Source organism: Bubalus kerabau, chromosome 6, assembly GCF_029407905.1.
Source record: "Bubalus kerabau isolate K-KA32 ecotype Philippines breed swamp buffalo chromosome 6, PCC_UOA_SB_1v2, whole genome shotgun sequence".
NCBI classification, from domain to species: domain Eukaryota; kingdom Metazoa; phylum Chordata; class Mammalia; order Artiodactyla; family Bovidae; genus Bubalus; species Bubalus kerabau.
In genome coordinates this window covers 79,203,836-79,215,823 of record NC_073629.1, presented here as the reverse complement: position 1 = coordinate 79,215,823, position 11,988 = coordinate 79,203,836, and the positions used below count along the sequence as shown (strand labels likewise).

The 11,988-nt window shown below is 38.8% G+C and overlaps 1 protein-coding gene and 1 pseudogene across 1 annotated transcript in view; one reads left to right on the top strand and one right to left on the bottom strand.

Moving 5' to 3' along the window:
* Positions 1 to 5,115: 5,115 nt before the first annotated feature.
* On the bottom strand, positions 5,116 to 5,910 carry LOC129656457 (40S ribosomal protein S3a-like; annotated as a pseudogene).
* A 2,394-nt stretch (positions 5,911 to 8,304) lies between these two features.
* The window catches only part of SGIP1 (SH3GL interacting endocytic adaptor 1), a 236,717-nt gene continuing 233,033 nt past the window's right edge, over positions 8,305 to 11,988 (top strand). The window contains exon 1 of the mRNA XM_055585555.1: positions 8,305 to 8,413. Coding sequence (XP_055441530.1) covers positions 8,392 to 8,413 — 22 coding nt within the window. The 5' untranslated portion in view covers positions 8,305 to 8,391. The remainder of the gene's footprint in view (positions 8,414 to 11,988) is intronic.

The window sequence follows — 11,988 nt, the reverse complement described above, 5'->3', positions numbered from 1 at the left end:
AGTAATTTGTCCTTTTTATGGTAGAAACATTTCACCATGGCTTATTTCCTGTGAAGTGACTCAATAGAGGCACAAAGATTTTCTTAAAGAGAGGCGGGGGCTGGAAGCAATCATATAAGCATGTCTTCTCTGTGTGTAAATCCTAGGCCACACCCTAATCTTAAAGCCTCCAGCAAAAAAGAGTTGAATGATTATCATTAAACCATGGGCACATATTGATCCATTTAAATTAGCATCCCTCCACAATTTTAACCATACTACTTGACTGTATTAGTGGCAGATTCTTCAATGAGTTGGATTGATATTGCTCTTCTTCTGGACAACGATCACAGAAATTACAAGAAGTAATTGGAAATTCCACAATTTTTATTGGACTATGCCATATGTGAAAACACCACCCAATTACAGTTGATAAGCACACTTGTATATGTGCACACACAGGTACAAACCACACATACCATATATGCATACAGGCACATCACAAAACAGAAAGTGAGTTCAAGGAATGTAATTTACTTCCAGCTGAAAAACCAAAGTTGTTTTCAATTCACAGGAGGGGCCAGATTGCAGCGGAAGGTCCCAAAGCTCCTCCCACTTCTGTCAGCTCCCAGCAGTGCTCCCTTCGAATGGGATCTGTTGACAAGGCACCTTCTGGACACTTGCTGACTGGGACAAGAAGCTTATGGGTTTTGAATGGAAAGGATTTGCTAAATAAAGCTTCAATCCAAGACTTCACCCCTTTCTCCTAGAGGTCAGGGCACTAAAGTCCTTGGTAGCTTTGAAAATCACTAGATGAACCAATGAATTATTTACATTTTAGAGCCTGCTCCTTGACATGGATCTCTAGGTAAACCCAGTTAGGAAATGAAACTCTTGCAATTATATTTTTGCAATGAAAATGCAGACTGAGGAAGCTTCTTTTTTACAACCATATTAGTGTGCCTCTGCAGTCCATTGTCAAAGACTAATTCTCATTTAATCTAAACTGCAACACATCATCCTGGTGAAATTAAGTCTACTCAGAGCCAAGGCTCTTTTTCATCTCTGAGTAAATTTTATATAACTCTAATTCTTGGCCAGTATGAGGTATTATACATTTGAATATTTTTGATTTCTTTTAGATTCCTCTTTGCATCTAGTATTTGATTTATTTAGTTTGTAATGGTCATTAAAAAGAAGGTAGTGAATACCAGTAAAAAAAAAAAAAAAAAAAAAAAAAAGCTACCCTTTTAAGATAGGGCTGGCTTAATTCTTTCAAGGAATGATTTTATCTTATAAAATTCTGATTATTGCTCTTACTCAATCTACGCTTCTAAATAAGCTGACTTATTGGCTGTTATTTGGCTAATGACCTTTTAAAAAAAAAAGTTTCAGGTGTCATAGAGCTCTTGAAGAATAAATGGTCTCAGTAGCTTTAATTTCACTGTCTCTCATCTCCGGATCCACTCTCAGCACTGTTTGATTTGCAACCTCTTGGCTTTGTCTTTTGCTTCCAACACTTCATTTGCTCCTTCATTGTGCTAACAGGTCTCAATTTTACTGACTTTTGACCTTCAGCACTTCCTGGGTTGGGCTGAATCATTTATTACTCCTTTGCAAATGACAAAAAGCACTTGCTTGGGCGAAATAGGAAGTTATTGGTTCCTGTAACCATGGGAAGGTCAGAAACAGTAAAGGAAAAAAGGGGGATTGCAAGCAATAGGGCTCTCTCTCCTCTCTCTTACCATGTCAGTTTTATTCTCTCTTGCACACAGTCTTTTTTCAGGAGGTGAGGGACATGCCATGGCTTCAGGTTTACATTCTTCTAATTGGAATACCTAACAGGAAAAGACTCCTCACTCACAGGTTTAGTCTCTTGACTCTTGAAGAAGAATCTTCACTGGGCCAGCATGGGTCATGATCTGGAAATCAGGCGGTGTTGGCTCAGCTTGAGTAGCTATCTATTCCTCAACCAAATATTATGGATAAGGAGGCATTGTCATGTTGAGAGATGATAGCAACCATTACTTCTTCATGATGGAGTGTGGCGGGAAGAAGAAGGGAATTTCTCCCTAAAGAAGTGAGTAGTATTACCAAAGGAATTGAGAAATATTAGACCCCCTCCCAAATCAATTACTAGTCACAGAACAAATTTAAACTCATCAAATTTTAAGGATAAGTCATGGGCTTTAGAGTCAGATGTGAGTTCAAACCCCGGCTCTGATATTTGCTGTTCTCTTGGAGAAGTCATTTACTAGTTCTGAGTCTATTTCCTTATCTGTAAAATGGGAATAGAATACCTAACTCAGAGGTTTGGAGGAATTGAAATAATAATCACCAAGCATTTAACAGACTGCCTGTAGAGTGCTTAATAAAATATAGAATGCTATGTGATGCTTCTAAACTCTAGCTGTTATCATGGTGCTCTGTAGTTTCTTTTTCTGATTTCTCTAATAACAGGTCCAGATAACCTGTTATCTGGTCTAATAACAGGTTGTGTTTCTCACAACCAGGTCCAGCTTCTGGATACAATCAGATAAATAATTGCCAGGCTTATATTCCCACTGGGATTTTCACAGACCTCTCTGAGGAGATCAAACAAGAAATTTTTACTTTCTCCTCAATATTTTTTGAAGTAATTATGAGAATAAGCAGATTAATGTTTTATTACTGGATTTACAAACCAAAATAAAAATTATATATGTGTTTATCAAATAATTTTCTAATCACCATATATCTATTATTGTGTTATTTGTTTAGAAAACATCAAATAAATAGTATGTTTCTTTTCTTACAGATTTCTATTGGGCAATGACTAGTAGATAAGAAAGAATCTGGAGATAACTTAAGCTAAGCTATATAATCAAAAGTTGATTTGCTTCCTGTAGTAGAAGTTAAAGAAGGAAAGATCCCTGTGTTTGGTTTCCTGATGAGAATTTGAGTTTGACCTTGAAGAATGACATTTATCAAGAGATAAGACTAGAACAGATATTATTGTTATAGAACTAGAACAGATATTACTGAGTTTTGAGGGAGTGACTGCTTTCTTAGCTCACCACAGATTTTACTCCCAAGGCTATGAGAAGTGAATAAGGAAGAGCCACAGTCCTAGAGATCACAATAAGAAGCAAAAGTAGATTCAGGAGGTGTTAAGGCATACATGTGGTATGTGAAGGGTGGAGAAGGGTGGATAAAGAGTTTAGAGGTTAGGTAAAAACCTCTATTTCTTTAGAGGTTCAGTCAAAGAAATAAAAATAAAAATGAGGTCCAAAATATGGCTATGCTTTTAGTGACTAAGATAAAAATAGTAAGAGAATTAAGGTCATCAGACTTAAGAAACTCAAGGAACTGTGAGGTAGGTATGCTGGATGATGGAAGAGATGCTGAAGTCATGAAAACTGAGGCCAGGTGGTGAGATAAAGAGGACTGTGATACAGTTGCTGAAGTCATAGAGGAAAACTTGATCTGGAATTGGTCTGGGGTTGATATAATAAAAAGAAAAACAACTAAAGTGCGGGCAAGTAGGCAGGATGGACCTAGAAGATGTCTTTGGCAATGGCAACAAATGATCGACACAGAAGCTGAAATGGGGAAGTAAGACAATGTCACCCTCTCCTCACCTAGTGTGTTGGGCATGAAGAGTAGGATATGGCAGAGAGAGATGGTCTCCAGTAGAGTGGATACAGAGGGAAGAGAAAATATATCATTAAAGGAAAACCAGGATTGAGTTTAAGTAAGTCGATGCTAAAGTTTGACAATGGGCATTTTTGTAGATCACTGAACAGGAGATCTAGCCAGAACAATGAAAAGGCTATCAGAAATATCCAAGTTGGAGAGAAATAAGAATGAGGTAGGGCTGGATAAGAATGGGTCTGTAAGAGTATCCTATTTGCCCTTAAAAGACAGGTCAAGCAGTTCTTCTTGAAAGCCTTATTTGCTTCCCCTTTACCCCAGGTGCCCCTCTTTTGTGTTGCCTTAAATCTGAACATTTATAAACCAGTATAGTAATTTTTGGTTTGCTTATCTGCCTCCTCCCCTGTGCTATAGGCTTCTTGAAAAGTTAATGTCTTTTCTATTTTTGTATCCCCCAAACCTGACACAGTGTCTGGGCATAGATAATTCTTAACAGTTCTTTGTTGGGTGAAAGTGAAGTCGCTCAGTTGTGTCCGACTCTTTGCGACCCTATGGACCCTACCAGGCTCCTCTGTCCATGGGATTTTCCAGGCAATAGTTCTGGAGTGGATTGCTATTTCCTTCTCCAGCGGATCTTCCCGACCCAGGGATGGAACCCAGGTCTCCTGCATTGTAGACAGATGTTTTACCGTCTGAGCCACCAGGAAAGTCCTGGTGAAGAAATAATAAATGTGAATGTGATCATGATATACACCCTTAACACATAACCTCTTAAATTAACTCATTCCATACTTACTCACAATGTTTTGTTACTGGTTTTCTGTCAGTCTCCAGAAGAAAAACAAAATTATAACATGGACCACAAAAGTGAACCACATATATAATTTAAAATTTTCAAGTACATACATTAAAAAGAAACAAGATTAATTTACTAATATATTTTATTTAATCAAATATATAAAACTATCATTTCAACAAGTAATCAATATCAAATTTATAAATGTGATATTTTAGGCTCTCTTTGTTTTGTCCTCTCTTCAAAATCAAGTGTGTATTTTACCCTTATATCACATCTCAATTCAGACTAGTCACATATCTTTTTTAAAAAAATTATTGAAATATAGTTGATGTACAATGTTGCATTAGTTTCAGATGTACAGCAAAGTGATTCAGTTGCATATTATATATATTCTTTTTAAGATTCTTTTCCATTATGGGTTATTATAAGATATTGAATACAATTCACTGTATGATACAGTATATAAAATATAATGGGTCCTTGCTGGTTATGCATTTTATACACAGTAGTGTATATATGTTAATCCCAAGGTCCTAATTTATCCCTCTTCCATGCCTTTCCCCTTTGATAACCATAAGTTTTTTTTCTATCAGACCAGGCACATTTCAGCTGCTAAATAATCACATGTAGTAGTGACTACTGTATCAGACAGCGCAGTTTTAGATTCCAGAACATACCTAGTTCTTTTCTTTGTTTTTTAAACATCATAAATAAGATCTTTTATTTATCATCATTAATTTTCTGAATTTTAAACAGATTCTTGGTGGCTCATATCCATTAGCTCATTCGACTTTAGCACCTGTCTCATCTCCAGTAGCTTCTCCAAAAATTGTCTTCACCATGATGCTCTGGAGTTTTCCCTGTTCAAATTTGAGCTTCTTCAGAATTTTTACTTTTCTAACAAAGACATCATGAAGTAGATAAATAGACTGTCAAGCTTTTTCTACGTCTTTTCTGATGCTATCTGAAATCAATTTATTGACTACCTCTTTCAAGTCATTTGTCTGCTCCTCTTGGGTCACCATTTCCATCATCATCTTCAGACTTGGCAGACCTGTTGGTGCTGGGCATAGGAGGTCTTCCAAATCTAATTGTTGCATTTTTAGTAAAACACACGGAATAGATGAAGAAAACAATATGGGTAGGCTTGACATCAATATGAGCTTCAATCATGATCTGCCATTTTTTGACCAGGGAGTACAGTCTGTCACAGGTAAGAAGTCAGCCATGGAAATTAGGCAGTTTTTCAAGTTACTGAATTACTGATTTAATTACTGAACATCTTCAGTAATTAGCTTGAATTTGATGATGATCTGTGAGGTCATCAGATGAGATTTTGTTTCCTTGAGTTCTCGTGACTAGTGTTTTCCCAGTATTTCTTATGTTGAACATAGCTGGCGTTTTCACATCATACCAGTCTTAGAACATGAGTCAACTACATCCTTCTTGGCTTCCTTTTTGCTACCTTCTGTAAGGCACTTGTTCTTGCCAACCACCATGTTGCTGCTCAGCATCCTTTCCCTTTGATGGCCTCTACCTGAAGTGTCCCCTGTTTGGATTACTCTTCCTCTAGCTCTTTTAAAGATATACACTTTGGGATATATCATTCACAAAAGATTATACACACTTATAATATGCAAACTGTGCACATTCACATACATAATGTTTATAAATGGTATAGAGATGAACACAATACAAGTTTAGTTTTTGTGCATTTGAAGTCTGATGAATATCAAGCAGCTCTTTGCCATTTGGAAGGGAAAAAAGAGGTATGTAGAGCATGTAAGGTGTCTGTAAAGGCCAAGCCTGGGAAATTCCACTGCCTTATTTCAGTCATATAACTCCATCCAGATGCAAGGAAAACCAACAAATGCAGTCTTCCTGTGTATTCGATAGAGAAAATGCTGTGATTAATACATGTCACTATCTTTGACACAACTTTATAATTTTTATCCTTAATTTTTTGGCCAGCATCCATAAAACAGTATTAAGTATTAAATAACAGGCATAATTTAAGTCTTATTTCTGATTTTAATAAAGATTGTTTTCAACACGTCTCTATTTAACAAGATGACAGATTTAGGGAAGAGATTTGCTTATCTCATCATACCAAGGAACTTTTAAAAATATCTTCTATAATAGATTTTTATTTATTTAATGAGTGATAAAAGTTGAAATTTATCAGATATCTCCTTAGCAATTATGGAGATAATAACATAATTTTGTTTTCAATGGCTTAACATTGTGAATAATACTTTAGATTTCTTAATGTTGAATTACTTTTTATTACCCCTAAGATAAAGTCTAACTTATTAGCATATCTGTAATATATGTATATTAAATATATATAAATACATATAATGCTTTTGAAAAGCTAGATTTCATTTACTGTTATTTTATGTAAAAGTTTTGCATCAATATTCAGAAGCAAGATTGAGCTTTTTAAATTATCTTTTGTTAGATTTTATAATTCACGAATGAATTTCAGAGCTTTATCTTTTTACTTTCTCAAACTGTTAAAGCTTTATCTGAGTTAACTGATTCTTCAAAGAGAAAAAAATTCCACTGTGTTTGGGACAGTCTATATTTCAAGCATATTGCCACTGGGCCCATTAATATTCTCTCTTATCAGTATCATATCTTTACTACTGCTATAACATTTAACAATTTTAATAAGAATACTTTTACTACTTTCATGCTCTCTTTCTGGCCCTCAGTATACTCTTATCATAGCAGTCTGCTCTTGTTTACTGCTGCTATATCCCTGAAATTCTATCAAAAGTAAAAAATTGATTTTTTAAAGATTGCCTCTCTGGTTTTCTACATTTCCTCTACTTCAGTGGAGCTATGAGTGTTTACCCTCTCCCTCTTGTGAAATTGCTGATTCTGCTGGTGTGTTTGGTCTTTACTGCTTATCTTTGTCAATGTAAGTCTAGATATAACAGTACTCCCAGCTGACAGAAGTTCCTGCAGTACTAGTATAGATCTAGATACATGGTTCTCTGGGAAGGAAGAACCCAAGGGTGGCAAACATTTCAGGGTATGTCTTTGGTGTCTGTGGCTCAACAAATAGGGAGCTGCTGCTGCTTGCCAAGTCGCTTCAGTTGTGTCCGACTCTGTGCAACCCCAGAGATGGCAGCCCACCAGGATCCCCTATCCCTGGGATTCTCCAGGTAAGAACACTGGAGTGGGTTGCCATTTCCTTTTCCAATGCATGAAAGTGAAAAGCAAAAAGTGAAAGTGAAGTCACTCAGTCTGACTCTTAGCAACCCCATGGACTGCAGCCTACCAGGCTCCTCCACCCATGGGATTTTCCAGGCAAGAGTATTGGAGTGGGGTGCCATTGCCTTCTCCACAAATAGGGAGAGTTCTCCCCTTTTCTGCCCTCCTTTCCCACAGAGAGGAAGAGGATGACTATAGGGTCTGCAATTCCCTCTGAATGTAGTGAGTGAGAATATACCAATAACCTTTCACATATGCTGAATGCTGTGAGTATGGCATCTGAGTCCCTCTGCCATCATGAATCCTTCTGCAAAGTTTATCTTGGGTTCACTAACTAATGTCTACATGATGGACAGTTTTTGTTTTATAGTTTCTCTCCCAATATTTGTTCTGGTAATAGTGCCCTCCCTTCCTTTGACAATGTCTCTTCTATCCCTCCAATCGTAAGGGGTTCATATTATTGCTTGTCATAGAAACGTGCCTGTTTTCCTCCTGTGTTTAGTCTTAGTAATGGACATATGACTAAGCCCAAAGTAACTTTAGATTTGAATAAGTCCATCATGAGACGTCATCAACCTGGCCTAGTTAATGGGTCCAAAGTTTGAACGGTGCTCCAAACCAGAGTCAGCCCGAGTCCTTCCTGGAAGTTTTTTTGAAGTAGATCTTGGATAGTCAAGCTATGAAGATATGAGCCTGAAAGACTTAAATGGCCAGCTCTCTGATCACAGGCAGAAAAAGGAGGAAGCAAAAAGAAGTTGATGGGCTGGGAGAAACAGAGTTGTGAGTACTTGGTTCTGGTCACATTGTTTCCTGGAGGACTGAATTCCTGCTCTCCCTCAGCTGTGCAGTGCTTCCCATACTGTGAGATACCCATAAGATTCCTTCTCTGCCCATGTCAGTTCCAGTTGGGGTTTTTCCTGTTAACAAAGAATATAAATATACTGAGCATGAGTATATATATTTTCTGCTCCTTATCTGTTTCATCCCATGGAAATCTAATTCTTCAAGTGGGACCCTTGCTGATTTCCAGAGCTTAGAAAATATTTTCCTTCTGACATTCACTGAACTGCTTCAGCAGGGAAAGCAAGAGGGACAGAGTCAATGTCGTCCTGAGGTCACTATCTTGGAGCTATATATCTGGGTCCATTTTTAAAAGCTTTCCTTTTGTGTTAATTTTGTTTCTTCCTTTGTGACTCAGTTCTGATTATTTTCTTTCTCTTTCTGAAATATAAGCTGATTCCTGACCCCCACCACATACACACTACAATTGAGAAATAGGAAGAAATTTAATGTGTATGGTAAATTATATAATAGGATTAGTTGGTTTTTTTTTTGAATGTGTAATAGGGCTTCAGTTCAGTTCAGTTTAGTTGTTAAGTCGTGTCTGACTCTTTGCCATCTCATGGACTGCAGCACACCGGGCTTCCCCATCCGTCACTATCTCCCAGAGCTTGCTCAGACTCAGCACCAATGAGTCAGTGATGCCATCCAACCATCTCATCCTCTGTTGTCCCTTTTTCCTCCTGCTCTCAATCTTTCCCAGCATCAGGGTCTTTTCCAACAGGTTGGCTCTTCACATTAGCTAGCAAAGCATCACTAGCATACAAATATTATTTCAGAAAAAAATTTTAAATGTCTAGTGGTTTCAGCAATTAAGTTTTTGGGTCTTGGACTAGTCTCAGGCACTCTCTGGGAGCCTGGTGTGATCTGGGCACACATTTGCCATCCTGGGTTAGACTCCTGCATAGCCCTTGTACTTTGGGGCAAGTCAGTAATTTGCCAGATCTTTTCCACAGATCTTTTGTCTTCCATTTAAAACCAGAAAAAAGAAAAAAAGTATTTCACTATTATAGCAGCTAGAAATTCTCCTTTGTACTCTTTGGTAAGAAAAAGCTATCCTAGGAAGGGATGAAATCGGGGCTACAATTTAAAGTACTTTCTTCTTGAGAAAATAACTTTTCACCCGAAAAAAAACCTATGAAAAAAAATTAGAATGTGTAATCTTTTTCTGATAATATAATTGAACAGTTTTTTATTTGAAGCAGAACTTTGCTCATCAGATGCTTTTATAACTGATGGTAATATTTTTTTTGATAAGCATACATAAAGTTTAACCAGTCTTGATACTGACCTAACAACCTTTACCATACATCCCTTTCTTGTTCCTTCTCTAGCAATCGTAAGTAGACACTTCTTTTTTCTATGAACACTCCACTAACCAAAAGAATCTCTGAGTTGTCTTCCTGTCTCTGCTGCTGCTCCTAAGTCTCTTCAGTCGTGTCCGACTCTGTGCAACCCCATAGACGGCAGCCCACCAACCAGGCTTGCTGTCTCTAGGGTTCTCCATGCAAGAATACTGGAGTGAGTTGCCATTTCCTTCTCCACTTCCTGTTTCTGTCTAGTGGTAAACAAAACTGATGTGTGCCCACACTGAATCGGAGAGGTTTGCTCTAACACACTGTAAAACTCACATTAGTTGAGGAAAGGCAGGCAGTCTGGGTTTCCCTGGCTCTCCTTTCCCCTTACATCTTTGACAATGTTGCCTACCCCTGCACTTCAGGGCCTCCACTTACCTCCAGACTCCATATTAAGACAATTTTCTAATTAAGAGTTCCCTATATTATTCAGTAATCACTCTTCTACACAGCAGTCTCTGAGAACTCTCTAATAACATTACACCTCTGGATGCATCACCTAATCTTTCACTAAGTTGTTCTCTGTGTATGTGGTAGAACTCTTAGTTGGCTACAAGCTTCTTTGATGCCTCTGGTAGCCCTTTGGTAGAAATAATCTTAAAAAGACAATATGAAGGGTTTATTATGCTCCAGACACAATACTAAGTAATTTACTGGCAAAGTATTTAGGACACTGCTTAGCGCACAGTAAGTCATTAATAAAGATTTGTTATTAGTACTATTTATAGTCCTATGAACTTGGTACTATTATCTCCATTTCACAAATAAGGAAGCTGTGAGTCACAGAGAATTACATAACTTGTCCAGGGTCACAGAGCTCATGAAGTGACAGAGACAGAACTTGATCTCAGTCTGTTTGACACTAATATCTATCCATATTCTTAACCATTAAAAAATGTTTGGCTAAAGACTCCTACACTAATCAATCTGCTTTTTGCAATAATACCCTTGCAGTTTTCAGAGAACTGTAAGTTGTACTCAAGACCATGTTTTGCTTCAGAATTCTTCCCTCTTTTAAAATTCAACTGCTTCACAGATATAAGGGGAAAGGCATAAGTGTCTGTATCTCCTGCAGAGTTTCATTTTGAAATTTCAAGGCCATTGAAATATGTGTCCTTATGGAGAACAAGGAGTTTTTCAAAACTTCTAAGTTGCTAAGGAACTGAAGTTTTTTCATCTGTTAATATGGTTTCAGTTAGCTCTTCTAGTTATATTTTCTCTAGTAGTTCTCAGCCGCCAATACCTCTCTCATAGAATATTTGCTCTCATAGAAAGAACTAGACTATGTCCACGGTTGGGCAATATCAAAAGTTCATGGGTAGATGTATAATATAAATAATTAACAATAGTATTGGAGATTCAACCCTGATGTGCAAAGCACCTTACTTCTTGACGTTATTTCCTTTGATGTTCACAATTGCTCTGTGATGTAATGGCCTTTCTCCTAGTCACGTCGCCAGATTGTAGAGGGAGACATGCCGGCTTGTGCTGTTGTCTCCTAGGGTTCTGAAGAGGCCTTTCCTTTCTTTCCCATCTTCCTTCTGTCTCCTCCTCCCTCCCAAACTCCGCCTGCCCTCTGCTTCCTCAGCGCTCTGAGGGCTAAGCTCGCTAGAATGGAACTGAGGAACTCCAGACCCTCTGGTACTTGGGAGCCCTCTGAAAGGCTCCCGGATCCCTAGGGACCAGTCAGGTGACAGTCTCAACCCAGCAGCCGAGGTGTCATAACCTTTCCCACATAAGCAGCAGCACGGCGCCCAGAGCCCATCCCTGGAAGCTGTATAACCGGGACTCCACCCGTCCCTCGGGCCAGGGCTCCACACTTGGGTCCCCCTCCGGATCCCCACTGGAGTGAATGAATGAGCTTGCAGGCCTGCAGATAGATCCTAGAGGTGCTTGAGGGGGAGGGGGCGAAGTGTCATTTAGAAGAAAGTTGGGTTTCCTACAGGGACCGCAGTGGGTAGTAGCGCCCACTCTCCACCTGGGGCTGCGCGGCGGCTCACGTGCGCGCTGGGCCGGAAGGATGCGCTGGCGGCTGGACTCGAACGCTGCGGAGCAGAGCTGCGCCCTGCGGTCCCCGTGGCGTCCTGCTGCCCGGGTCCAGTAGGGAGGAAGCGGCGCGCACGGCTAGCTGTAGTCCATCTGAGGCCTCCCTCTCTGCCT